This window comes from Nymphaea colorata, chromosome 10 (genome assembly GCF_008831285.2).
Source record: "Nymphaea colorata isolate Beijing-Zhang1983 chromosome 10, ASM883128v2, whole genome shotgun sequence".
NCBI classification, from domain to species: Eukaryota; Viridiplantae; Streptophyta; class Magnoliopsida; order Nymphaeales; family Nymphaeaceae; genus Nymphaea; species Nymphaea colorata.
In genome coordinates, this window is record NC_045147.1 from 5,776,734 (window position 1) to 5,801,674 (window position 24,941).

The window sequence follows — 24,941 nt, forward strand, 5'->3', positions numbered from 1 at the left end:
ACCGTAAGTTCAAGAAGAAAGAGTGACATTTCCTTGATTACTTGCATGTGTACCATTAAAGGACTCTTAACGCATTAAAAATGGGTGCCAACTTAAGACAGCTATTAAGTTCCTTGTTTTTATTTTTTTTAATGATCAACCTAATTGATTAACTAAAAACCAGATCAACAGTGAGACATAGTTAAAAAAAGAAAAAAAAAATCAGTAGCAATGAAAGTAAGTAGGTCAAACAAACAATGGGGATAGGGGTGAATTGGGCAGCTGCACATGAGGCGGTCACCCAACTTCCACCTGCATCAAGCTAACTTACGTTAAAATAGAGTGGAGGCCCCACTTCCCTTGGTTGGGATGAGAAAAAGCACACATCCCCATTAGTTCAGAAGCACCAATTGCATGAATACACATGAGAAGAAGGGGAAGATTTCTTTCAAGCCCAACTATTTTATCCTATTTCACAAGGAATTGAATTTCTTTTGCGGTTTTCTGTAAAGTGAATATTCGCTTACGAAATTGTGAAACAAATCGCGCTTTATTGGTGCAAACGTCCTCGTTAAGGGAAGTCAAACTAAAAAATGAGCAGTATAAGAAAATCATCCTAGCAAAATATGGCCTCCAGACATGTGAAATCTATATGTCTAAATTAGTGATACACTCACCAAATTACGTGCTGCCAAAAAGGATATCTACTAGTTATTAGCGATTTATCAATAGCTATCAAGAAAAACTCTAGGCAACACGAAGCGGAAGAGGTTTTAGAGTTTGATTTCCAAGGTGCCGCTTACAATTATACAAAAAACCCGAGTCTCCCAAAAATGAACGAATGTAACAAAATAATAAAATAGAAAGCCGCATTTCCAAAAGATTGATCTAGTCAGTGTAAATTATTCACGCTGGAAACTTAGTCCTAAGAAGAATGGTTCTCATGCATTTTTTTTTGGTTTGAAAGCCAGGCGTATGTTAGAGAACTCGGGAAAATGAGCCCTTGTATTATTTCAATATAAAATTCGGCTCTAACTGAAAATTTCAAGAGAAAAAAGAAAGCGTCTTCCTATAAAAAAAAAAAAGTGATGATCACCGGCGTCTTCCTAAAAAAAAAAAAAAAGTGATGATCACCGCCCTCGTTCATCCTTCCTTTTGGTCTCCGGCCCTCCGCCCTCATTCAAACCAACACGACGGTGTTGATAATGAGAAAATGACATTGAAAACCTTGCTGGCGTTTGTTTTTATAGCTGCCCATCTGACCTGCACTAGATTTTCTACGTTGGTTGGTTGGGTTTGGCTGATCAACCCCCAGTCAGACTGCCATCATCACCTCTGACCTCCCCTACACGTAATGCACTCCCTTGCAGTAGGCAAATTTTCTCAAATCCAGATGTGGGCAACCGACAACTGAATCTACTGTGGAATTTTTGGGCCGTTTTGATCAAGAGTCACGCGTTAAACTCGAGTAAACTGCAATAACTTTTTCCTCTCTTCTTTTCTTGCCCTCACCATCGTGTGTTTTAATGAGGGAGGAGGGTCCAGAGAACAAAAATAGATCCTTTGAATCAAATGGGGTAGTTGCGAGCTAACTCCACAAAGCGGATAGGTGAGCACTGGGCAGATATCACGTGGAGCTCTAATGATCACCGCTTCTACCTTCCCTCTATTTTATTCATGCTCATAGTTGAAGTGGCAGGTGCTCCTTATGGTTCCCCTCTTTTCCGTCTATTAACTTTTTTGTTCTTTTTATGTTGCGGGGATTCTTGGAAAGGTGTTCCAAATGCAACGGGATTTTGGGTTGTGAGGTAGTAGCTTTCTGGTGTTGCTTGTTGGTTGAGATTTTGTAGTAGTGGTGCTTCAAGTTTCGTTCCGATTTTTCTCTATTTGCTGAATACCACAGGCAAAATGTTAATTGATTTCGTAATCTCGTTGAAGTGGTTTGACTCGTTGATTTAGGGGCGAGATGTTTTGTACTGAATAGTGGGGTTCTAAATTTCCCTTGTTGGCACGTCAGATCACGTATTATTTTCCACTTTCGTCATAGGTTTTTTGGTTATCTCATTGTCTTTTGTTGGTCATTCATGTTTGCATTTGTTTCTCGGCTTACTGATTACACTGGGGAGGCTCTGTTTTTCGTTTCATATACTATGATCGCTATTTTCGAGAAACTCCCTCGGCCTGCAGGCAGGGAGGGGAAGTTGAACTAAAATGCCAACTGAGAGTTGACGAAATCCCCAATGTCGATCTGTTGTTTGTTTCTAATTGTGGGACCGGCGGGCAAAACTAGATTGAATTATGGGTTCTAAAAAATGGTGTGTCATTTTCATTAGTTTCGCAAGTCATAAATGTCATCATTCTCCTAAATGCTTTGGGATTTGAGAGCTTCTGAAGTGGTTTTCACTTACATATTCAGTTGAGTTCTCATGACGGAGTTGCAGAAGGGGTTCGCCATGGGTGACGCTCTGCTTAACGGTGTTCCGAGCGGGAAAGTTCAAGCAAGAAATGGGGCGTCTGTGTCACGGATCGATGAGTTCTGCTACGCGCTTGGTGGGAAAAAACCAATTCATAGTGTCTTGATCGCTAACAATGGGATGGCTGCTGTCAAGTTCATGAGAAGTATTAGAACGTGGGCCTATGAGGTGTTTGGAACAGAGAAAGCTATTCTTTTGGTGGCCATGGCAACTCCAGAAGATATGCGAATTAATGCCGAGCATATCAGAATTGCAGATCAGTTTGTAGAAGTGCCTGGAGGAACCAACAACAATAACTACGCCAATGTGCAGCTTATCGTGGAGGTGAGGTGTTAAGTTACTTTTAATTTGATTTTTTAGCTTCCTGCGCTTGGTATGGACAACTTTTATTCCAAACGCTTGCTATGAATAACCTTGAATCTATTAGTTTTAGTACCGACCTACCTAATGGGTTTCCTAAGAGGGAATCATCAGTCGGTAGAACAGAGAGTTTATTGGTTTTTAATTTGTGTCTTCTAGATCTTCCTTGTTCTTTTCTGTCTAAAGCTTTCCATCAGTCATGTGGTTAGTCTTACAAGGTTTTCTAGCTTTGAACCAGTACACTTGTACTGAAGTCTGTGGTTCATACAGATGGCAGAAAGGACACATGTCTCTGCAGTATGGCCCGGTTGGGGTCATGCATCAGAGAATCCTGAACTTCCTGATGCGTTAAATGCTAAGGGGATTGTATTTCTTGGACCTCCAGCTTCATCAATGTCTGCTCTAGGAGACAAAATTGGATCATCTTTGATTGCTCAAGCAGCATCAGTACCAACACTCCCTTGGAGCGGCTCACATGTAATTTTCTTTGGGTGTTATTTATTTCATCAGAAGAAGCATCTTTTATTATCTCCTTTGAGCATATGCACCAAGCAGACTGGACATGAACTTCGACTGTTTGTGTTGATATTAGGTTAAAATACCTCCTGAGAGCTGCTTGGATTCTATTCCGGATGATATCTACCGTGATGCATGCGTATCTACAACAGAGGATGCTGTGGCAAGCTGCCAGGTGGTTGGTTACCCAGCCATGATAAAAGCTTCTTGGGGAGGAGGTGGTAAGGGGATAAGAAAGGTTCGTATCATATAACAGATCTTGAAAAATGAAAAGTGAATTGGAACCCTTTGATATCATTGACACCGAAAGTCTGTTTTGAACATAAGGCTTTAGAATGTCTTCTTCTTGTGCTTGCCCCTAATCATGTGGACATCCCATGTGGCATCCTTATTGAAGTTGGATACCTTCTTAATATAAATTTTGCACAAAGGATCAAGTTGACTTCTAGTCAGATGGCAGATTTACAAACAACAAAATGTTGCACAGAGCAAAAAACACAGTTATCTTCATACCACTGTGGCTTCATACGTCCTCTATATGATCTCTAATTTTCAATTTATCAGAAATATTGGCACGAGTGAGATATATGCTTATGTGGGCTTTTGACCTAGAGATTGGGGAAGGAGTTTCCTTTTAGAAGAAAAGAAAGCCATTGACCAAAATGTGAGAGTAATGTGGTAGTAAAGCTAGTAACATGAACCACATGAACTGTTCCTTGAAGTATAGCAAAGTAAATGGAACTTGCTATTGTTAATTTGTGCTCAAGAGAAATCTTGTACATATACTGACTCTTTATACTGACTCTTTTTCGTGTAGGTTCATAATGATGATGAAGTGAGGGCCTTGTTCAAACAAGTCCAAGGTGAAGTTCCTGGATCTCCAATATTCATTATGAAGGTTGCATCCCAGGTATTGTCTTGTTTAACTTCTTCTGCAAACGATGTAGGCATGTCAATATTTTATTAGCTGATAGTTGCGCATACAGAAATGGTGTTTCTGTGAGAAGCCTAAGCAACTTAAGGAACTACATGCCCTAGCGAACTAACATCACATTCAGTGGTTCATTTCTGCATCTATTCTCGTGTAACCTTTGCTCATTGAGAACTGGGAAGAACTGACACATAAGATGCTGAAATATGAGAAAGAAGCAAATGACTAGTCAAGTAAAGTCTTTTCTGGCTATTAGATGGTTGTTAGCCATCTATTAGCAGATGGTGCAATCTTTTCCTGCAAGTATGGAAGCTGAACTATTCTTACGGTGTATTTCTGTATGGATGTTGTCTGACAAAAAAGTTGGTTAATCAGAAGAGCTTTCTTTGAAGTTTAGCTTTTAGTTTGGAACTAATCAGTTCAAGCTGATGCATTTGTCTCCAAACATGACATTTTTCTATGGTGCATGCAGAGCCGACATCTAGAAGTTCAGTTACTCTGTGATCAGTATGGAAATGTTGCAGCACTGCATAGCCGTGACTGTAGTGTCCAGAGACGGCATCAGAAGGTATATTGTCCAGACATATGTTTGAGTTCATAGTTTCCTTGCTATCAGTTTTACTCTAGTTTACTATGACATGAACTTTTTAGTTGTTCATGTCTGGGTTCATGCATTATTACGCTAACTTAGAAAAACAGATAATTTGTTCAGTTTATTAAGTTGGCCAATTCCTTTCTTAATCCATCCTCAGTAGTTAGACCTAATTCATACAGATGCAGCATTTCTGTGCTTGCATCCGTGTCAACAGGCTGCAGCTACTGGTGCAGCACCAGTTCGGCAGACTGCACACACTCCTTTCTTTACTGTAATGGAAAAGAAAAGAGAAAAACTAGCGTCATGGCAGTGACATCATGGCACTCTTTCTTTTTCTCCTTTCTCTGTCTTTCCTTTTTCCTTCCTTTTTTTCCCCTTTTTCTTTTTCCCTTCTGCTTTCCTTTCCGTCTCTCTCTCCAGTGATGCATGACCCTGTCTCTCTTTGTCAGTAAAAAGGGTCATCCCTTTTTAGATGTTTTCGTCTTTAAAAAAATGACACAGGGTGTCATCCTTAAAAAATGATGACACCCTTTTTGAAAAATAAAAAAAATAATCAATTAGTTATAAGTACGGTGTATCTATATATATATATATGTATATATATATAGCCTGGATTCCCATGGCCAGGTTTTGGCCGGTGGGAATTAAGCAGCTGGGGTTCCAACTGTATGTTGGAATCCAAGCTCATTGTGTGTGTGCGTCCTTGCTGCACCTGCACCCTGCAACTGTGTGATGCAGAGCTGAATGTTTTACATTCATATGATACAGATTATTGAGGAAGGCCCAATCACAGTAGCACCTCTTGAGACTGTGAAACAACTCGAACAGGCAGCTAGGAGGCTGGCTAAATGTGTGAATTATGTAGGAGCTGCTACTGTTGAATATTTATACAGCATGGATACAGGGGAATACTATTTCTTGGAGCTGAACCCACGATTACAGGTTTGTAGATTTTAATGCATTCTATGCTTTATATTACGTTTATTTGAACTTGTTGGGTTACATGTATCCTCTCTGTTATAGGTCGAGCATCCTGTGACTGAGTGGATAGCTGAAATCAATTTGCCTGCTGCTCAAGTTTGTGTTGGGATGGGTATTCCCCTTTGGCAAATTCCAGGTATAATTCATTTTTCATTCATGTGCTATGCTTTCTGTTAAGTGCTTAAACCTGCTTTTGTATCTTATAGAAATAAGACGCTTTTATGGGATGGATGCTGGTGGGGGGTATGATGCCTGGAAGAAAACATGCATTTCTGCCGCACCGTTTGATTTTGACTTGGCAGAGTCAATGAGACCAAAAGGCCACTGTGTGGCTGTGCGGGTGACAAGTGAGGACCCAGACGATGGTTTCAAGCCTACTAGCGGGAAAGTGCAGGTTGGACAACTGGATTAATTTTTATGGTCCTTATATTGCATGTTACACATTTGTCTCATCTGAAAATAATTGGAAATATTTCTTCACATTCACAGGAATTGACCTTCAAAGGCAAGCCAAACGTGTGGGCCTACTTCTCGATTAAGGTTACAATACCAGCAATTTTTAGTGTGTTTTTTTTTGCGACGAACTTTTCTGAGTGTCAAATAAACTTTCTCTTTACTAACAAACTTTGATTCCTTTAGTGGAGTCTGCAGGCAACTTCATTAGTTATTTCATGGGCCTTGAGCTTGATCGTCTTTTATGTATGAATGTCTGATCAGTTCATTTTTTATGTAATTGCAGTCTGGTGGAGGTATTCATGAATTTTCTGATTCTCAATTTGGTAGGTCTCTATTTAATGCATGACTTATATTTCTTTTCTCAAGGCAGCTGCTGCTGAATAACTTGTGCATGTGATGCAGGACATGTATTTGCCTTTGGTGAGTCCAGAGCCCTAGCAATAGCAAACATGGTACTTGGGCTAAAGGAGGTCCAAATTAGAGGTGAAATACGTACAAATGTTGACTACAGCATAGATCTTTTACATGTAAGCCATTTTTCATTGATGACTTTGCTGTCCTAGAGATGTATTGTGTTTCAAAGTTGTGTTATCTTCTGTTTGAAGCTTTTATACATTTGAATAATTAATGTGGGACTTTAATTCTTATTTGTTCTAATTGAAATTAACATGTTCACCTGTAGATAATGATACAGGTTTTGAGATTCATCTTGTGTTTCTAGGCTGCAGAATATAGAGATAATAAGATCCACACTGGGTGGCTTGACAGTAGAATTGCTATGCGAGTTAGAGCTGAAAGACCTCCATGGTATATTTCAGTGGTTGCAGGAGCTCTTTTTGTAAGATTTGCTCTCTTCACATTTGTTACTTGGTAGTTGGTTTTTTAATGCTAAGCATAACACACAAAGTTTGTGATTTTCTAAAACCTGATAAAAGCTTTTATATGACTTCCCCAGAAAGCATGGAGTGCTAGTGCTGCAACAGTTTCTGAGTATGTTGGTTATCTGGAAAAGGGGCAGATTCCCCCTAAGGTATATCATTGTTCTTTAAGTGATGTACATGTAAGGAATGAACTTGTTCTCTTAAGGCATTGTAGATTATGTTTGTAATGACTATTCTCTAAAATTGCAGCATATTTCTCTTGTCAACTCTGTGGTTTCGCTGAATATTGAAGGAAGCAAATACACGGTAGGTCCTTCAGGTTTAGACCGATGGTTGCATAGCCTTTTCTAGAACAATTTTCAAAATTTTATTCATGATATTCTTGCTTCTCACACATTTCATGCATGGACTATAGATTGAAATGGTAAGAGGAGGACCAGGTAAGTATAGATTAAAAATGAATCAATCAGAGATTGAAGCAGAAATCCATACTTTGCGTGATGGGGGACTATTGATGCAGGCAAGTGTCTCTTTTTTCCTCATAAGATTATGTAGATGTTGATAAAGCTTTAAACTTATGAGGAATGCCCCTTTTATATGATCTTTTTCAGTAATCTATTACAGAGATAGCATGCTCATATTTAATGAACTATGTTCCTTGCATTAATAGAGATATTAATATTCTGGAATAACACGCTTTGTACATCGTTAGATCAAAGTCCTTAACTGGTTTTTTCCTTCTGCATTTGTGGAATTTAATAACGGAAGACCCAGCCCCCTTCCCTCCTGCTTTCTGCCCCTGATCCATATCTGTCGATCTGTTTATCATCCAAATAGCTAATCTAGCATTTACTTCCCTATCTATCTGCTTCTTGGTCTTCATGGCCATTTACATATCCACATTGTGTGTTGACCTTGGCTATTGCCTGCTTCCTGCACCTGCATGGCATTTTCCTTTCTCAAAAAAAACTGAATTGTACCTTCCTAAGTTTTTCTGGTCTTCGGGAGAGGTACAAATCTGAGAATGAAACCAGAATTATTTTAATCTTGGGTTGTTAATTTAAATCATCACATGATGGGGTAAACTTCATGAATGTCATGGATCATGCTGTGTTCATTATTATATTTTCTTCACTTTAGCCTTGCCATTTTAGTTTCTCCTTTTTGTTTCCACTGGTTTGAGTCATGATTAACATATGAATGAATGTTCAAACAATTGAAGTCTTCCTGCTATTTTATCCATATCTAAGTTGAGTTGACAGAGAACTTCGTGTGCTACAGTTGGATGGCAAGAGCCATGTTATTTATGCAGAGGAAGAGGCTGCTGGTACTCGCCTTCTCATTGATGGAAGAACATGCTTATTACAGGTAAATTGTTCTCTCCAGGTCCTTTTTTTTCCAGCGGCATATATATATATATATATATATTCTGCTTGTCTTTAGTGGGAAACCTTTTGCATTTTGTACAAGAGTATATGCTGCTCTTCTGTTTTGGCCTTGCCCTTTAAGACCAATACTTCACAATTGAGAAACACTGGAACCTGATTCTGCCACTTTGCTTTCCAAATTAGAGAAAGTATGAAAGTTTACTTTCAGTTTACAGTTTGATAACTTTGTAATGTCACCTAGTTTAATGTTGAGCTAGCCGTATTTCAATAAAACAAAATTTTGTTTTGTGAGCTGCTATTTTGAAGTTGTTCTTATGTCAAGCTCCACAGACCACAAAGATTCTAAGGTGTGTGTTAAGTGCACACTCAGATATAGTACCTGGCGGGTGAAGTACTAGAAAAAACTTCCAGTTTTTCATTCATATAGAAATGTTGTTTAGCTGCTTAGGTTCTAATTTCATAAAAGCTTTAAACAAATCCTTTTCGCTTAGCCTTATGGTTTTGTTCCTTTAAATTTGATCTTCCAGAATGATCATGATCCTTCCAAGTTAGTGGCTGAAACACCATGCAAATTACTACGTTTCTTGGTTCCGGATGGCAGTCACCTTGATGCTGATGCTCCATATGCAGAAGTTGAAGTTATGAAGATGTGCATGCCATTGTTGCTACCTGCTTCTGGAACTATCCATTTTGTAATGTCTGAGGGCCAGGCAATGCAGGTAATTTTGTATGTAGAGCTTTCGATGACACTCAACTCCATGTGCTTGCAGTTTTTTCTGTGCTTGTCTGGTTTCTGTTTCTATATGATGAAGTTAATACCCTAAGCTTGCAGCCATGAGAGGTATTAGTGTATAATAATTAGCTAAATTAGTTGTATACTTCAGGCAGGTGATCTTATTGCTAGGCTTGATCTTGACGATACATCAGCTGTAAGGAAAGCTGAGCCATTTCATGGATGTTTTCCACTTCTTGGTCCTCCCACTGCAGTAGCTGGAAAGGTCCACCAGCGTTGTGCTTCTAGTATAAATGCTGCTCGCATGATTCTTGCAGGCTACGAACATGACATTGATGAAGTAAGTTGTAAACTTGTTCAATCACTTGTATTTTCATACTTGTTATGGTGTCAACTTTGCATGGATAACTCAGGAATCTGGATATGTTTGATCTTTTAATTCTTAGATTGGATCTGTTCTATTGATAATATCAGAGATTGAAAGCATCAAGATTGATACCTCTGCACAAGTAGTTTTATTTGTAAGATGAAGTTACCATTTTTGTTCCTTTTCTGGCTCGTATAAGTGCTGCTGCATAATTCTTGCAAAGCATTATATTGACAAAGTAAGTTGGTAAACTGATTCAGTGCCTCGTATGGTCACCTTGTTAATGTCCCAACTTTTTATGGATGAGTCAGGAATCTGAATATGTTTGGCCTTTTAATCCTTAAGTTGGTTTTGGTATGTATTTTTATAATTCATATTGGAGGTTCACTAGGAAAATGGCATGATTAGTACCTCTGCATAGGCAGATTTATTGAGAGATTCAGCTACTATTTTTTTTTTTCGTTTTCTTATTTAGAACTGTAAATTTCAAGTTTTTTGGCGCAAGCAGGTGTTCTGTTAACTTAAAAATTCTTTGGTCCCAGATAAGCCAAAATTTTTGACAAAGAAAATACTGCAGTCTAATCATGTTTCCTACTAACCTATCTTGCTAAGACTAAGAATGTGCATAAGGTTTGTATTTAACAATTTCTATTACTCAGAGTGGTAAGCAGTCTATATATTTAGAATTTTAGTACATGCAACTGTTGCTTGGAAAATTTGTTGAAATTTGTAGGCACAGGCAAGATGACAAATCCATATCTAGTGAAGTGTCTTCTTCTATACATCATTTATGTCTTAGACTGAAACATGTTATTGTAAAGCTTGAAAGCTTCAAATTTTTTAATTTTTCTGAATAAAAATTTGGACTTGATGATGAAAAAGTCCAATTAAGATCTTTACGGACATGAGATGTTCTGGTAAAAGCTATGTTCTCATTGCATTAAAGAATTAGCCAGGAAAGAAATACAGGAGAGAAGGTAATTGTGGCCTGGATAATTTCGTGCAATCTTTGGCCACTGTCTGCTTATTCGAAAAATGTAGCTCCTATTCTAGGCACACTCTTTCAGGACCTTCACTTGTTACTTCAATTGGAATAAGTACTTTAAAATAATGAAACATTTCCAAGAGTAACTATTTGTCTACCACGTAGGAATTTATTTATAGAGACGCACCCACACACACATAAACAGCCAATACATCCTGTAGAAACACACACCAAGATGGAGAGAAAGAAAAGGAACACACAATATACGTGGAAAACCTCAAAGAGAGGTGAAAAACCACGGAGAAGCTCTAACCTAGGTGCACAACCGCAACCCTAGGAGAGAGAAAATGTTATTCCACTTAATCAATAATTACACCATAAGTGGGATTAAATAAGGGGGAAAAACGCCTAGGGTACCGAGCCACTCTCGGTACCCGTGCCCACGGGACCGGGTCTGGATCCAGACCCGGTTCCCTATACATGATATGTTAACACTCCCCCTCAAGCTTGGCATACATGTCAAACATGCCAAGCTTGCTTACATTTTTCTCGAATTGAGATGTACATAAGGCTTTGGTTAGAACATCTGCAATTTGATCTTCAGACTTCATATAAGGTAGGATCAACTCCTTTGAATCTATGCGTTCCCGTATGAAGTGGCGATCAATCTCCACATGTTTAGTTCTGTCATGCAGAACGGGATTATTCGCAAGATTAATTGCAGACTTGTTGTCGCAGTACATCCTCATCTTCTCTTCTGTTTCAACCCAATATCTGTTAGGAGAATCTTTAACCATAACATTTCTGTAACTCCCATAGCCACAGCCCTGTATTCAGCCTCAGCACTGGATCTAGAGCATACTTCCTGCCTCTTACTTCTCCAAACAACCAGGTTACCCCCCAGAAAGATGCAGTACCCTGTGGTAGACCTCCTAGTATCAGTACATCCTGCCCAATCTGCGTCAGAGTATCCTTCAATATTAAGTTGGTCTTGCTGAGTATAGAGTAATTCTTTTCCTGGGTCATTCTTTAGGTACCCCAACACTCTTTCTGCACTCTTCCAGTGACAATCAGTAGGAGCATGCATAAACTGACTCAACACATTCACAGCATAAGTAATATCAGGGCGAGTAAGAGTAAGATAGATGAGTTTACCAACCAGCCTCTGATACCGCCCTATTCCTTCCTCATCTAGGATGTTACCAGTTTTGATGCTTATCTTTGTACCAGACTTCATTGGAGTTAGAAATGGTCTGCACCCAAGTTTGCTTGTCTCCTTTAGAAGATCCAAAGTGTATTTCCTTTGGCTCATAACCAGTCCTGTCTCTGACCGAGCAATCTCTATCCCCAGAAAGTACCTTAGTTTACCCAAATCTTTAAGATCAAATTCAGCAGCTAACCTCTCCTTCATCTTCTTTTTCTTTTCTTCATCGTCACCTGTGACTATCATATCATCAACATACACAAGAAGAAGACTCACCAGGCCATCTCTCTGCTTAATGAATAAGGTGTGATCACCATTTCCCTGTTTGTATCCATTTGTCTTCATCACTATCCTCAGTCTTTCAAACCATGCTCTAGGAGACTGCTTTAATCCATACAAGGCTTTCTTGAGATGACAGCATTTTCCGCTTTGAACATATCCAGGAGGCATACTCATATAGACCTCTTCTTCTACATGGCCATTCAGGAATGCGTTCTTAACATCAAGTTGATCCATGCTCCACCCCTTTTTCACGGCAAGTGCTAATATGACCCTCACAGTTTTTAGTTTGGCAACAGGGGCAAAGGTTTCAAGATAATCAATACCATATTTCTGGCTGAACCCCTTTGCAACAAGCCGAGCCTTATACCTTTCCACAGTACCATCTGGTTTGTACTTCACATTGAACACCCACTTTGAACCAACTAAATGAGTCCCTTTGGGAATATCCACAACTTCCCAAGTGTCATTCTTTGCCAATGCATTCATCTCCTCTGTCATGGCCTGTAGCCATTTAGGATCCTCTCTAGCATCTTCCACACACCTGGGAATAACAGACTTAGACAAGGATGTTATAAAGCATTTGTAATTCTTACTCAATTTCGCATAAGAGACAAATCTCTGAATAGGATGAGAAGTACAAGACCTGGTGCCCTTGCGCAGGGCTATAGGAAGCTCTTCATTGATTAGACTTGGGTCATCCGGGGAGCTCACAGGATTGGGATTGGTTACATCAACATTTTCAATCACAACTGTCTTCTTCCTTCTGTACACCTGGCCAAACAAATGATCACGGGCTGTAGGCTGATTATCAACAAGACCCTCGTCCATGTGATGGTCTCTATCATCTCTGACTGTGTCTGCCACACTGTCACTGGCCTTGTAATCCAAGAAATCCGTAAACTGAATCAACTGATTTGAGGAATACTCTTCACTACTGTGCCCTAGATACTCCCCCTGAAGAGGATTCACATGAAAGTATGCCTCATGTTCATGGAAGATGACGTCCCGGGAAACATAGACTTTAGAGGTGGTAGGATCAACACATTTGTATCCCTTCTGAGTGGAGGAATACCCCAGGAAGACAGCCTTGACAGACCGAGGATCAAGTTTCTTGAGGGTGGGACTATGGTCATGAACAAAACAGACACACCCGAACACCCGAGGAGTAAGAGGCCAGAGATTCTGAGTAGGCCAAAGCATAGAGTACGGGGAATGGCCTTGCAACACACGGGTAGGCATACGGTTGATAAGGTGAGCACTAGTGAGAAGCGCATCACCCCAGTAGCGCTTGGGAACCTGACGATGGAACAGAAGGGCCCGGGTAACATCAAGCAAATGGCGATTCTTCCGTTCAGCCACGCCATTTTGAGGAGGTGTGTAACTACATGACGTTTCATGAACAATACCCTTGCTCTTCAAGAAATCATCTAGGGATTGAGAGACATACTCTCTAGCATTATCGGTGCGAAAAGCTTGGACAGACGTCTGAAACTGAGTCTCAACAAAGGCCACAAAGTTTTTGACAATAACGGGAACTTCACTACGTTCTTTCAACAGATACACGAACGTACAACGGGAGTAATCATCAATAAGGGTCATAAAGTAATGAAAACCACGACAAGTGGGTACTCCCGAAGGACCCCAAACATCAGAATGAACCAAAGCAAATGGACGAGTGGTTTTATTGAATGAAATAGGGTACGAGGCCCTAACATGTTTAGCCAACTGACACACTTCACAGGTGAAGGAGTCCATGGAAACAGAATGAAACAAACTAGGAAACAACTTCTTAATCAATGGAAACGGAAGATGACCAAGCCTCTCGTGCCATCGCATAATAGTAGATCTGTCTTCTACGCCTGACAACTGTCCACTAGTGGCTGAAATAAGAGCGGACGCAACCTGCCCAGGCAGTCTGTAGAGTCCATCAATAGCCGAACCAATCCCAATCTTCTGCCCCGTCACCAAGTCCTGCAGAAAACACCGATCAGCAGAAAAGATTAGATTACAGTTCAGTTCTTTAGTAATATTGCTGACAGATAGCAAATTCACAGGAATATTGGGAACATGAAGAGCATTATGAAGACAGTATTTATTTAACAAGGACAAACTCCCTTTTCCAGCCACAGAGATAGAAGAACCATCAGCCATAGATACACGTTGCTGCCCCGAAGACAATTTGTATTCTTGGAACATCTTAGGGTCCCCTGTCATATGATGCGTAGCACCACTGTCAACAATCCAATCACCATGTGAGGAATTACCTTGGTCACTAGTAGCCACGAGAGCTTGGGCTAACTTAGCCCCCTCAGACGTGGAAGTATCCTCCTGAGTAGTAGACAGCCGGCTGATATACGCTTGCAGTTCTTTGATTTGATCGGAGGAAAGCTTAGATTTGGCAACATTTGACGGACTACTCTGACTAGGCTCAGGCACAGAAGGACTCCGGCGGCTAGAAGGAGGACGACCCCGGACAAGCCGCCTCTCAGGATGAAGATCCCAACAAAAATCAACAGAATGTCCTGATTTGTTGCAATGGCTACACCGCCGAACAGGACGCTGTCCAATCCCAGAAACACGACTAACAAAGGCTGAAGGAGAACTCCCCTGACTGGTGTCAATATGCATCACCTGTCGACGCTGTTCTTCAGATTCCACACGGGCATACACCTCTTCAATTCCGGGGACCTCGTCACAATTAAGAATTTGGCTCCTAATGGATTCAAATTCATCGCGTAAGCCTCCGAGGAAAAGAAACGTCCGATCCATCCATTCTTTGTCCCAGTACAAGGCATGATCAGACCCACAGTGCCAGTCATCATTCACATGGTAGTCAAGTTCCTCCCACTTAGTCTTTAGGGCTGCAAAGAAGGCGGCTACAGACAAGTCACCCTGTTTAAGAGAGTATATGCTACGTTTGATTTGGTACGTACGCAATACTCTCTTCTTACGGCCATACATCCGTGCAAGCACAGTCCACATGTCGTAGGCAGTCGATTTACGCAAGATCAAAGGCTGAATATCTGTAGAAACAGAACTAATAATCCATACTTTAACCTGACTATCTTCCAACGTCCAAGTAGCCCATCGCGGATCGGTTTTTGAAGGTGCAGGCTTCTCCCCAGTAATGTAGGGCAGGCGACCACGACTGGTTATCCCAATTTCTAGGGCAGCCGACCAAGAGAGATAGTTATCCTTGTTCAGCCGGATGGAGGTGACTTGAACAGGCAAGATCTCGCTCTTGGTATTGCTGCCCGAGTCTAGGGCATCATCGATCTTGAGGGACATCTCCTCGGCCATCACAATCACCAAGGAGAAAGAATACCCAGCACCAGAGACGACAAACAAGAGGCAGCGGCGCTGTGGAAGAGAGCGACGGCGGTGGGCAGCGGTGGCGCGGGACAGCTGCGGCGCTGAAATGGGCGACGGCGGCGCTGGACAGCGGCAACGCAGCAGAGAACAACCTCGCTGGACGATGGCGGCGCAGCTGGCAGCGCTGGACGGCGGCGGCAGAAAAAAACGACGGAAACAGCAGCAGCAAAGAAACACGGCGGAAACACGACTATCACACCAACGATCTCTCACGCGTTGGCTCTGATACCTGGCTCTGATACCATGTAGAAACACACACCAAGATGGAGAGAAAGAAAAGGAACACACAATATACGTGGAAAACCTCAAAGAGAGGTGAAAAACCACGGAGAAGCTCTAACCTAGGTGCACAACCGCAACCCTAGGAGAGAGAAAATGTTATTCCACTTAATCAACAATTACACCATAAGTGGGATTAAATAAGGGGGAAAAACGCCTAGGGTACCGAGCCACTCTCGGTACCTGTGCCCATGGGACCGGGTCTGGATTCAGACCCGGTTCCCTATACATGATATGTTAACACATCCCTTATCCATTCAGTTAGTTCATTCTTGTTGATCTCTTAGTTTTAGCTTCAGTTGTTGCTTCTTTGGGATAAACAGTGTAACACTTGCTTTTTGCAGGTTGTCCATGATTTGCTGATTTGCCTAGATAGTCCTGAGCTACCATTTCTGCAATGGCAAGAATGCATGGCAGTTTTGGCAACCCGTCTTCAGAAAGATCTCAAGAATGAGGTAGCGTGAACCTTTGTTTATGTTGTGTGTGATTCGTGAACTTCTAAGTTCCTTATAGTGCCCTGTCATAAACAAGGAAAATCACAGGCTAGACAATGAAAGATGGTGCATTCTATGGTTCTTCACTATCATCTTTGAACGTCACTGCCCCTTAAGCCTGTGTTTATGAAATTACAGATGTGATGCTGTGACCAAGAATCACAGGTTGAGAAATCAAGGCTATGATTTCTCAGCTGGTGGTTCTTGACGTGTGACCAAAACAAGCATCCTTTTGGAACTTTGTTTGCCTTCGCAACATTTTACTTTTTTGAAGCCAACTAAAATATTAGATGAGCTGATTGTCCATGTGTGGTGCAAATGTCTAGTTGGACACAAAGTTTAAGGAGTATGAGGTCAACTCAAATTCACAGAACAGAGACTTTCCTGCCAAACTGCTGAGGGGGGTTCTGGAGGTCAGTCTGCTTTCTCTTCATCACAAGTCTGGATTCATACTAAATGATAAGAATGCCTGTTTATTTGCAACTTTTACCATTTATAATCTTTATTATTATCCTAATAAATACTGATGATCCTTTTCATGCAGGAACACCTTGCATCCTACTCGGAGAAAGACAGAGCTGCCCAAGAAAGACTTTCGGAGCCTCTGATGAATCTTGTCAAGTCGTATGAAGGTGGAAGAGAAAGTCATGCTCGTCTGATTGTTCAATCTCTGCTTGAGGAGTATCTGTCTGTTGAAGAACTCTTTAGTCAAAACATCCAGGTGAGAATTGCATTTTTGTTGTGTTGTCCTCCTGCTTTTGGTTCAGTGGGTATTAGCAATTTGGAAGCTGATGCATATTGAAGTGATAGAAAAGCTGAACCATGCTTATGCGGGCTTGGCAACTGTTAACATAGTGGTAACTTTGAAGAACAACCTGATAGTCTGAGGCTCTGAATGGTCTGCACGGAAACCCAAACATCCATCCTGTGTATCTTAGTAGAAATAGAATAGCCAGTCATTGACTCTCATGTTAGGTTGAGTCCACAAATTGATTTAGGAACCACCTGGGCATCAGTATGAACTATGAAGATCGTGTGGAAGTGGAGCCATGTGAGTACCCTTTTCTGTGTATGTGGAAAGGTAAAAGAGTAGATTCTGATCCTGAAGGAACATGGTGCATAAGAATGGGTCTGATTATTTGAATCTTTCCTGTAAGCATATTGATGCCACCTGAATGGATCTTTGAGCAGCCAGATTGAGAGCGGCAGATTATGTGTGTGCTTTATGCTACTATCTCATCTATGAAAGGCACTGGTATAAGTTATGGAGGACAACATTGATTTGTAAGTTATAGATGATATCAGTGATTTTATGTCTCATGGTAACTCTGTTGAAATCCATGTCACTGTGCTCTCCTGTTGGTCGATATGTTTTTGGGTTAGCATTTGTTCTTATGTCATAATCTTTGTATGTCATTGTTACTTTGAATCATTGTCACAAAAAACGGCGTTATATTTAAAAAAACGCGTATTTAACGTAGAAAAAGTTCCAGACGAAAAAAACGGCAAAAAGAGGCGTTTTTTTGAAAAAAACGGCAAAATTAAAAAACGTGTATAAAACGCGCATAAAACGATTTTTTACATTTTCTTTTAACGTGCGAGTGCAAAATGGCATAGCTTGTAATATTTTTTAAGACGTTGGCTTTTTTTTAAACTTGTTCGACCTTTTAGTGGCAAAAAAGTATTTTAACATAAGAAAAGAGGGCTTAGGGTTAACTTGAAATCGAAAACTTGTTGAGGGCCTTGAGGCTTCGAACGTTCGAGTCTTCGAGACAGAGAGGCGTAACAGGGCAGGGCTTAGTCTTCTTCTTCGAGTGAGGTGAGAACTTCTTCCTTCGTCCGTTCCTCGACCTCACCTCTCAATCGGCTGAAGAGGAGGGCATTCGAGATTCGGCTGGTTTCGTCTGATCGTCTTCTTCTCGTTTTCATCCAGCTGAAGAGGAGGGCATTCGAGATTCAACTTCTTTCGTCTCCAATCTCCATCTCTTCTTGGGAAGACGATTAGGACATGTTTTTTTCACTTTCCAACTGAAATGACTTCATTTGTGTTGTAAAGCCATGAAGGCAAAAAACTTTTGTTAGTTATGTATTTGTTATTTCATTATCTAATTTTAATGTGTTGCTTATCTTGTCATTTTTCAATGTTTCTTTTAATTTCTCATTTACTTTCTTTTTATATAATTATCAGGATTATTTATTTATTTTTTAAAAATTTGCCGTCTTTTTCCCGTTTTATTCCCGAGATTTTCGGCTTCCCCGTATTATACCCGTTTTTTTCATCGCGGTATTATACCCATTTTTTTCATCGCGGTATTATACCCGTCCACGTCTTTTGTGACAATGCTTTGAATCAATAAAGCAAGGGAACTTCTGAAATTTCATCGCATGCACCGTTATTTGCAGGCTGATGTCATTGAGCGGCTCCGTTTACAACACAAAAAGGACCTGTTGAAAGTTGTTGATATGGTCCTTTCTCATCAGGTGTTATTGACATTACTTGTCTATTTCATTTATCAGCTTCCCTTCATGCTGTATTTTTTTGGTTTTCTGCCTTTTCACCAGATAAAGATCTTTATAGGCATCACTTACACAAGCTTTGGCCTAAATGTGCAAATTGCAGGGTATCAGGAGCAAAAATAAGTTAATACTACGTCTCATGGAAGCATTGGTTTACCCTAATCCTGCTGCATACAGAGATAAATTAATTCGCTTCTCAGTACTCAATCACACAATCTATTCTGAGGTCTTATCTCACCTTCACCTGGAACAAGGAACTTCTTTATGTCTGTGCAAAATATTGTGTATCATAATGATAAATTTCCTCATCTTTGATGCCTAGATTATCTAGGAGGCTTTTTATTGACAATTTATTCTAAAAACAAACAAGGGTCACACATTGCCTGGTTGCCTTTCCCTAGATTCCCTATTCAAAAATCATAAGCATGGTAATTACAATCATCTTAGTTTTTGTGGCCAAGTGTTTCCATGTCATATAAATATAAGGTGCAAATATTCTGCATCACCCGATGAATTAGTTAGCATGAGGAAGCTTCTACCAAATCAAAATTGCGAGAAATAGAGATTGGAAAAACAAATTGAAATTATTCGCTCTGGATTCTTCTGTTTTTCTGAGAAATGCTTGACTTATTTCTGCAGTTGGCACTAAAGTCAAGTCAGCTGCTTGAACAAACCAAACTGAGTGAGCTTCGCACGAGCATTGCTAGAAGTCTTTCAGAACTTGAGATGTTCACAGAAGAAGGCGAGAAAATCTTTACTCCACGGAGAAAAAGTGCAATTGAGGAAAGGATGGAAGATCTTGTAGGTGCCCCTTTGGCTGTCGAAGATGCCCTTGTAGCATTATTCGACCACAGTGACCATACTCTTCAAAGGCGTGTCGTGGAGACATACATCCGCAGACTGTATCAGGTACTGATTCACTGTGCAATACTTGAAATGCATTAATCATGAGCTGCCGTTGACTTTTTCATGTTTCTTTTTTCTTCCCCCTCATCATAGCCATATCTCGTGAAGGGAAGCATACGTATGCAGTGGCACCGTCATGGCCTTATTGCTTCATGGGAATTTTGTGAAAAGTTCTTGATAAAGAATAATTTTGAAGAACCAAGGCCTGCTCTGTTTAATTGGGAGAAGAATGGGAAGAGAAGATGGGGTGTGATGGTCATCATAAAATCGCTTCAGATTTTAACGTCAGTGATTACTGTTGCACTGAAGGAAGCTGCTCATTGCTCATATTATGGTGCTAACGGTGAAATTTTGCAAAATGGATCTTCAGAGCCAGCTTCCAGTGGAAACATGCTCCACATTGCACTAGTTGGCATGAATAATCAGATGAGCCTCCTTCAGGATAGGTTTGTATTGGTTGCTTTTGTTCACCTTTTGCTTGGAATTGTTAACTAAGACAAATTTCATGTGGAGAAGATGAAACTTTTGAGTAACTGTTTCTCAAATCCCATGTTTAATTTTTTCTAGTGCAAGTGATGGTGGTTCACCTGGAAGCGAGGTTTGCAAGGAGACAAAAATTTTGGTTGAGATGTTATCTTATTTATACTTGCGGATATGAACATTTTATTTGAGATGTGATCTCACTTACATACATATGAATCTGAATTTCCAGGGTTTCTCACAATTCATTATGTATGAATTTTACAGTGGTGACGAAGATCAGGCCCAAGAAAGAATAACCAAACTAGCCAAGACACTGAAAGAAAGGTCAATAGTATCCAGCCTTCTTGAAGCAGGCATAAATGTTGTGAGCTGCATCATACAAAGGGATGAAGGGCGTGCTCCCATGAGGCATTCATTCCACTGGTCTGCTGGAAAGCAGTACTATGAAGAAGAGCCTCTACTCCGTCACCTAGAACCTCCTCTGTCTACATTCCTTGAATTGGTGAGTCTCCATTTTCTTTTCAGAATATGTTCTTTCATCAGCTTTTATTTTATTTCTGTAGTTTGATATTTTCTTTTTCGCAGGAGAAACTGAAAGGATATAAAAAGCTGCAATATAGACCATCCAGAGATCGCCAGTGGCATCTGTACACAGTAACAGACAAGCCACCGCAGAGGATGTTTCTGCGGACGCTTGTTAGGCAACCCATTTCATCTGCTGACTCCTCTGTAATTCATGGGTTAGATGTGGGCAAAGATCTGCTAGAAAAAGCTTTTTCCTTCACATCCACCAGCATCTTAAAGTCATTGATAGGAGCTCTGGAAGAGTTAGAATTGCATTCACACAATAAAACAATGAAATCTGATCATGTGCACATGTATCTTTGCATCTTGCGTGAACAAAAGTTGTCCGATCTTCCAGATTCCTCTGGCCTTTCCCAAGCTTCATGGTAACAAATGTTCCTGTTTTTTTATGATTCATTTTTTCTTATGTGAATTAGAAAGTAATATCCTCATCATTTTCTTTCATCTTCTTATGCTTTCAGGATGCGTGATGTAAACATGGAAAATGAGACTAAAATTGTTGCTATTTTGGAAGACTTAGCATATTCCATATTTGAATGCGTTGGCGTAAGGATGTACCGTTTATCAGTTTGTGAATGGGAGGTAAAACTTCAATTGGCTGATGCTGAAGACTTAAGTGGCGCTTGGAGAATTGTGGTTACAAATGTCACTGGTCATACTTGCACTGTCGATGTAAGTTTGAATGGAATGGAATGTCGTGCTTTATTTGTGACAATTTCTTTACCCATTTTATTTAGCAGATATCAGGATGCAGTAAAAACTTGGTAATAAGCCAAAAAAATTGGACCAAGGTTAACAACTTTGCATGGTTTATTCTTCAGTACTGACAGTGGAAAGCATGTACTGCAGATATACCGAGAGGTGGAAGATATCAGAACCCATGAAGTGGTTTATCAGTCTGTCTGTTCTTCCCCCGCTTCTTTGCATGGTACTCCAGTTACCGCACAGTATCATCCACTGGCAATCATCGACATAAAACGTCTCTCTGCAAGAAACAGCAATACCACTTACTGCTATGATTTTCCCCTGGCAAGTGCTCATTTTTGCCGATTCACCAGGTCGATGGTCCACTTAAAACCTTTAGCTTCTAAGATACTTTCTTTGTTCTTGCAGGCCTTTGAAACAGCATTGAGACGATCATGGAGCTCTTACCCTTCTGATAGATCTTTTTCCAGTGGTCAAAGCCTTCTGAAAGTCCATGAGCTTGTTTTTGCAGACAAGAAGGGTGCCTGGGGTACTCCTCTGGTGGCTGTTGAACGTCCCACTGCTCAGAATGATGTAGGCATGGTAGCTTGGTCCATGAACATGTCTACTCCAGAGTTTCCTAATGGTCGCACAATCTTGGTTGTAGCAAATGATATGACATTTAGAGCGGGATCTTTTGGACCTAGAGAGGATGCATTCTTCCTCTCCGTGACAGAACTAGCTTGTGAGAAAAAGCTTCCTCTGATTTATTTGGCTGCAAATGCAGGAGCCAGAATAGGAGTTGCAGAAGAGGTAAAAGCTTGCTTTCAAGTTGGATGGGCTGATGAGAGAAATCCAGAGCGGGGATTTCAGTATGTCTATTTGACGCCAGAAGATTTTGCTCGAATAGGATCATCTGTAATTGCACATGAGTTGAAGCTGGAGAATGGTGAAACAAGGTGGGTTATTGACACTATTGTGGGAAGGGAGGATGGATTGGGAGTTGAGAATTTATCAGGTAGTGGTGCCATTGCTGGTGCCTTTTCCAAAGCATATGGTGAAACCTTTACATTGACATATGTAACTGGCCGCACAGTTGGCATCGGAGCTTATCTTGCTCGGTTAGGCATGAGGTGCATCCAGAGGCTCGATTCACCCATAATTCTGACTGGGTTTTCTGCCCTAAATAAACTTCTGGGTAGGGAGGTGTACAGCTCCCAGATACAGTTGGGAGGCCCCAAAGTCATGGGAACCAACGGTGTAGTTCATTTGACTGTGTCTGATGACCTTGAAGGTATCGCTGCCATTCTAAAGTGGCTCAGCTATGTCCCTGCTGTCATAGGTGGCCCCCTTCCTATCTTGACATCTTTAGATCCTATAGAAAGACCAGTTGAATATTGTCCAGAGATCTCTTGCGACCCCAGAGCAGCTATTTGTGGTGCTCAAGACAGCAATGGAAGGTGGATTGGAGGTATTTTTGACCGTAATAGTTTCATAGAGACTTTGGAAGGTTGGGCAAGGACGGTGGTTACAGGTCGGGCAAGACTTGGGGGAATTCCTTTAGGCATTATTGCTGTTGAGACACAGACTGTGATGCAAGTTATCCCAGCTGACCCTGGTCAACTTGACTCTCATGAAAGGGTTGTTCCTCAAGCGGGGCAAGTCTGGTTTCCTGATTCTGCTACTAAAACAGCACAGGCCTTATTGGATTTCAACAAAGAAGAGCTTCCCTTGTTTATCATGGCTAACTGGAGAGGTTTCTCTGGTGGGCAAAGAGATCTTTTTGAAGGAATTCTGCAGGCTGGATCCACCATCGTTGAGAATCTTCGCACATACAATCAGCCGGTCTTTGTGTATATTCCAAAGACTGGTGAACTTCGTGGTGGAGCATGGGTGGTTGTTGATAGCCGAATCAACCCAGACCACATTGAGATGTACGCTGAAACAACAGCCAAAGGTAATGTACTTGAACCAGAAGGGATAATTGAAATCAAATTCCGGCCAAAGGAGCTGATTGAGTGCATGGGTCGGTTGGATCCTGTACTGAATGCATTGAAGAAAGAGCTTTCAGAAGCAAATGGTTTAGCATCTCCTGGTAGTGTCGAAATCCTGCAACAGAAAATTAAATCTCGAGAAAAGCAGCTGTTACCAGTCTATACTCAAATTGCAATTCGATTTGCTGAGTTGCATGAGACATCTGTACGGATGGCTGCCAAAGGTGTAACCTTGGATGTTGTAAACTGGGAAACCTCAAGGTCATTCTTCTACAGAAGGTTACACCGGAGGGTCGCAGAAGCATCCCTTGTGAGGTCTGTCATGGATGCTGCTGGGGAACGGTTGCCCCCAAGAGAAGCTCTTGTCCTAATAAAGAAATGGTTCATGGATCATAGCCCCAGCAACCACCCAAGCAATGGATGGGTGGATGATTCTTCCTTTTTTGCTTGGAAAGATGATCCCACAAACTATGAGAAGCACCTGCAGGAGTTAAGAATTAAAAGATTGTTCTCGTTGTTTTCAAATCTTGGATCTTCCACACCAGACTTAAGAGCTCTCCCTCAATGTTTTGCCATTCTTCTTGACAAGGTTCGTATTTGGAAATATATGTTAATTTAGTGATATTGATGCTATCGACTTCCGCCACATTTTGTTCTGATTTCTGGATGAGAAGCACTCAGTCAGTGCGCACATGTATATCTGCATATAGATATATGCACTTACGGGGGTTCTTTTTCTCAGGTTGAACCGTCAAGCCGCACACAACTGATGGAGGACATGAAGCAAATTTTGGAGAAAAAGTAGGGGCATGAAGGAAGCCTTTTGTTTGTTTCTTTTTCTTGTTTATTATTTGCAGGTGGAACACCTGTTCTAGTAATACTATTGTATTTCTCAAAGTTCAGATGACCTTATATTTGATGACCTTCTCTGTCTTCGGCATCTGATTGTATCCAATAAAATTCATCCTCGTGTGAAAAGTGGTTTTACGTCTGAAAATTTAGAAGGGCGGCAAGTTATCTTTCTTCTCTTATCCTGAGTAAGGCGCACACATTTTGAGCATGGAAATTTAGAATGACAGAAAGTATCTCTTACCCTGAATGATACAGAGCGCACACATGTATAGGGGGAGAACCTTACAGGCCTGGGCGACTCTTTATCCCTCCCCACCCCAACCCAACCCAACACAACCCCACATTCTCTCTCTCTTATTCGCCCTTGAACTGCTGCTCTCTCTATTCTAGCCATCCATTGTTTGCTCTTGCTTTTTTCTGTGTCACATAGAAGCAGGTGCAAGTGCCGGTTGTGCTGCATTTTCCAACAAAAACACCATCGGTGTTGAACAGTAGCAGAGACAGAAATTTTGGACTAACAGGCACCCTTAGCTTAAGTTTCAAACTTGAAGAAACACTCGTATGTAAAAACAATAAAGAAGGAAAATGTAAATAAAACAAATTTTATTGATTGGTGCAGCCAATTTCCCACAGCAACCACGAC

General features: G+C 40.9%; 1 protein-coding gene across 6 annotated transcripts; it reads left to right on the forward strand.

The window, feature by feature from the left end:
• Positions 1-1,130: 1,130 nt before the first annotated feature.
• On the forward strand, positions 1,131-24,472 carry LOC116262998 (acetyl-CoA carboxylase 1-like). 6 transcript variants are annotated; one of them, XM_031642561.2, is made up of 32 exons: positions 1,131-1,447; positions 2,396-2,777; positions 3,084-3,290; positions 3,406-3,567; positions 4,147-4,239; positions 4,733-4,828; positions 5,624-5,797; positions 5,879-5,972; positions 6,043-6,230; positions 6,326-6,376; positions 6,576-6,615; positions 6,695-6,819; positions 7,014-7,130; positions 7,248-7,322; positions 7,423-7,479; positions 7,589-7,693; positions 8,455-8,541; positions 9,089-9,280; positions 9,446-9,634; positions 16,128-16,238; positions 16,604-16,690; positions 16,822-16,998; positions 18,681-18,758; positions 18,898-19,020; positions 19,434-19,703; positions 19,794-20,146; positions 20,448-20,685; positions 20,769-21,133; positions 21,230-21,440; positions 21,618-21,797; positions 21,882-24,035; positions 24,189-24,472. In XM_031642561.2, exons 2-32 carry the CDS (start codon positions 2,406-2,408, stop codon positions 24,249-24,251), a joined length of 6,834 nt encoding a protein of 2,277 aa, XP_031498421.1. In that variant the 5' UTR covers positions 1,131-1,447; positions 2,396-2,405; the 3' UTR covers positions 24,252-24,472. The 6 variants fall into 6 exon arrangements, with proteins under 6 accessions (XP_031498421.1, XP_031498419.1, XP_031498418.1 ...); XM_031642559.2 differs by lacking the exon at positions 1,131-1,447 and adding an exon at positions 1,454-1,588; XM_031642558.2 differs by lacking the exon at positions 1,131-1,447 and adding an exon at positions 1,526-1,678.
• The last annotated feature ends 469 nt before the right edge of the window (positions 24,473-24,941 follow it).

Bases quoted from the DNA above. Each gene is read 5' to 3' on its own strand.
- LOC116262998 (XM_031642556.2), top strand. From the start codon at position 1,731: ATGTTGCGGGGATTCTTGGAAAGGTGTTCCAAATGCAACGGGATTTTG. The intron at 6,231-6,325 runs GTTGGACAACTG...TCACATTCACAG, and splicing joins CTACTAGCGGGAAAGTGCAG to GAATTGACCTTCAAAGGCAA. The intron at 18,759-18,897 runs GTGTTATTGACA...TGCAAATTGCAG, and splicing joins ATATGGTCCTTTCTCATCAG to GGTATCAGGAGCAAAAATAA.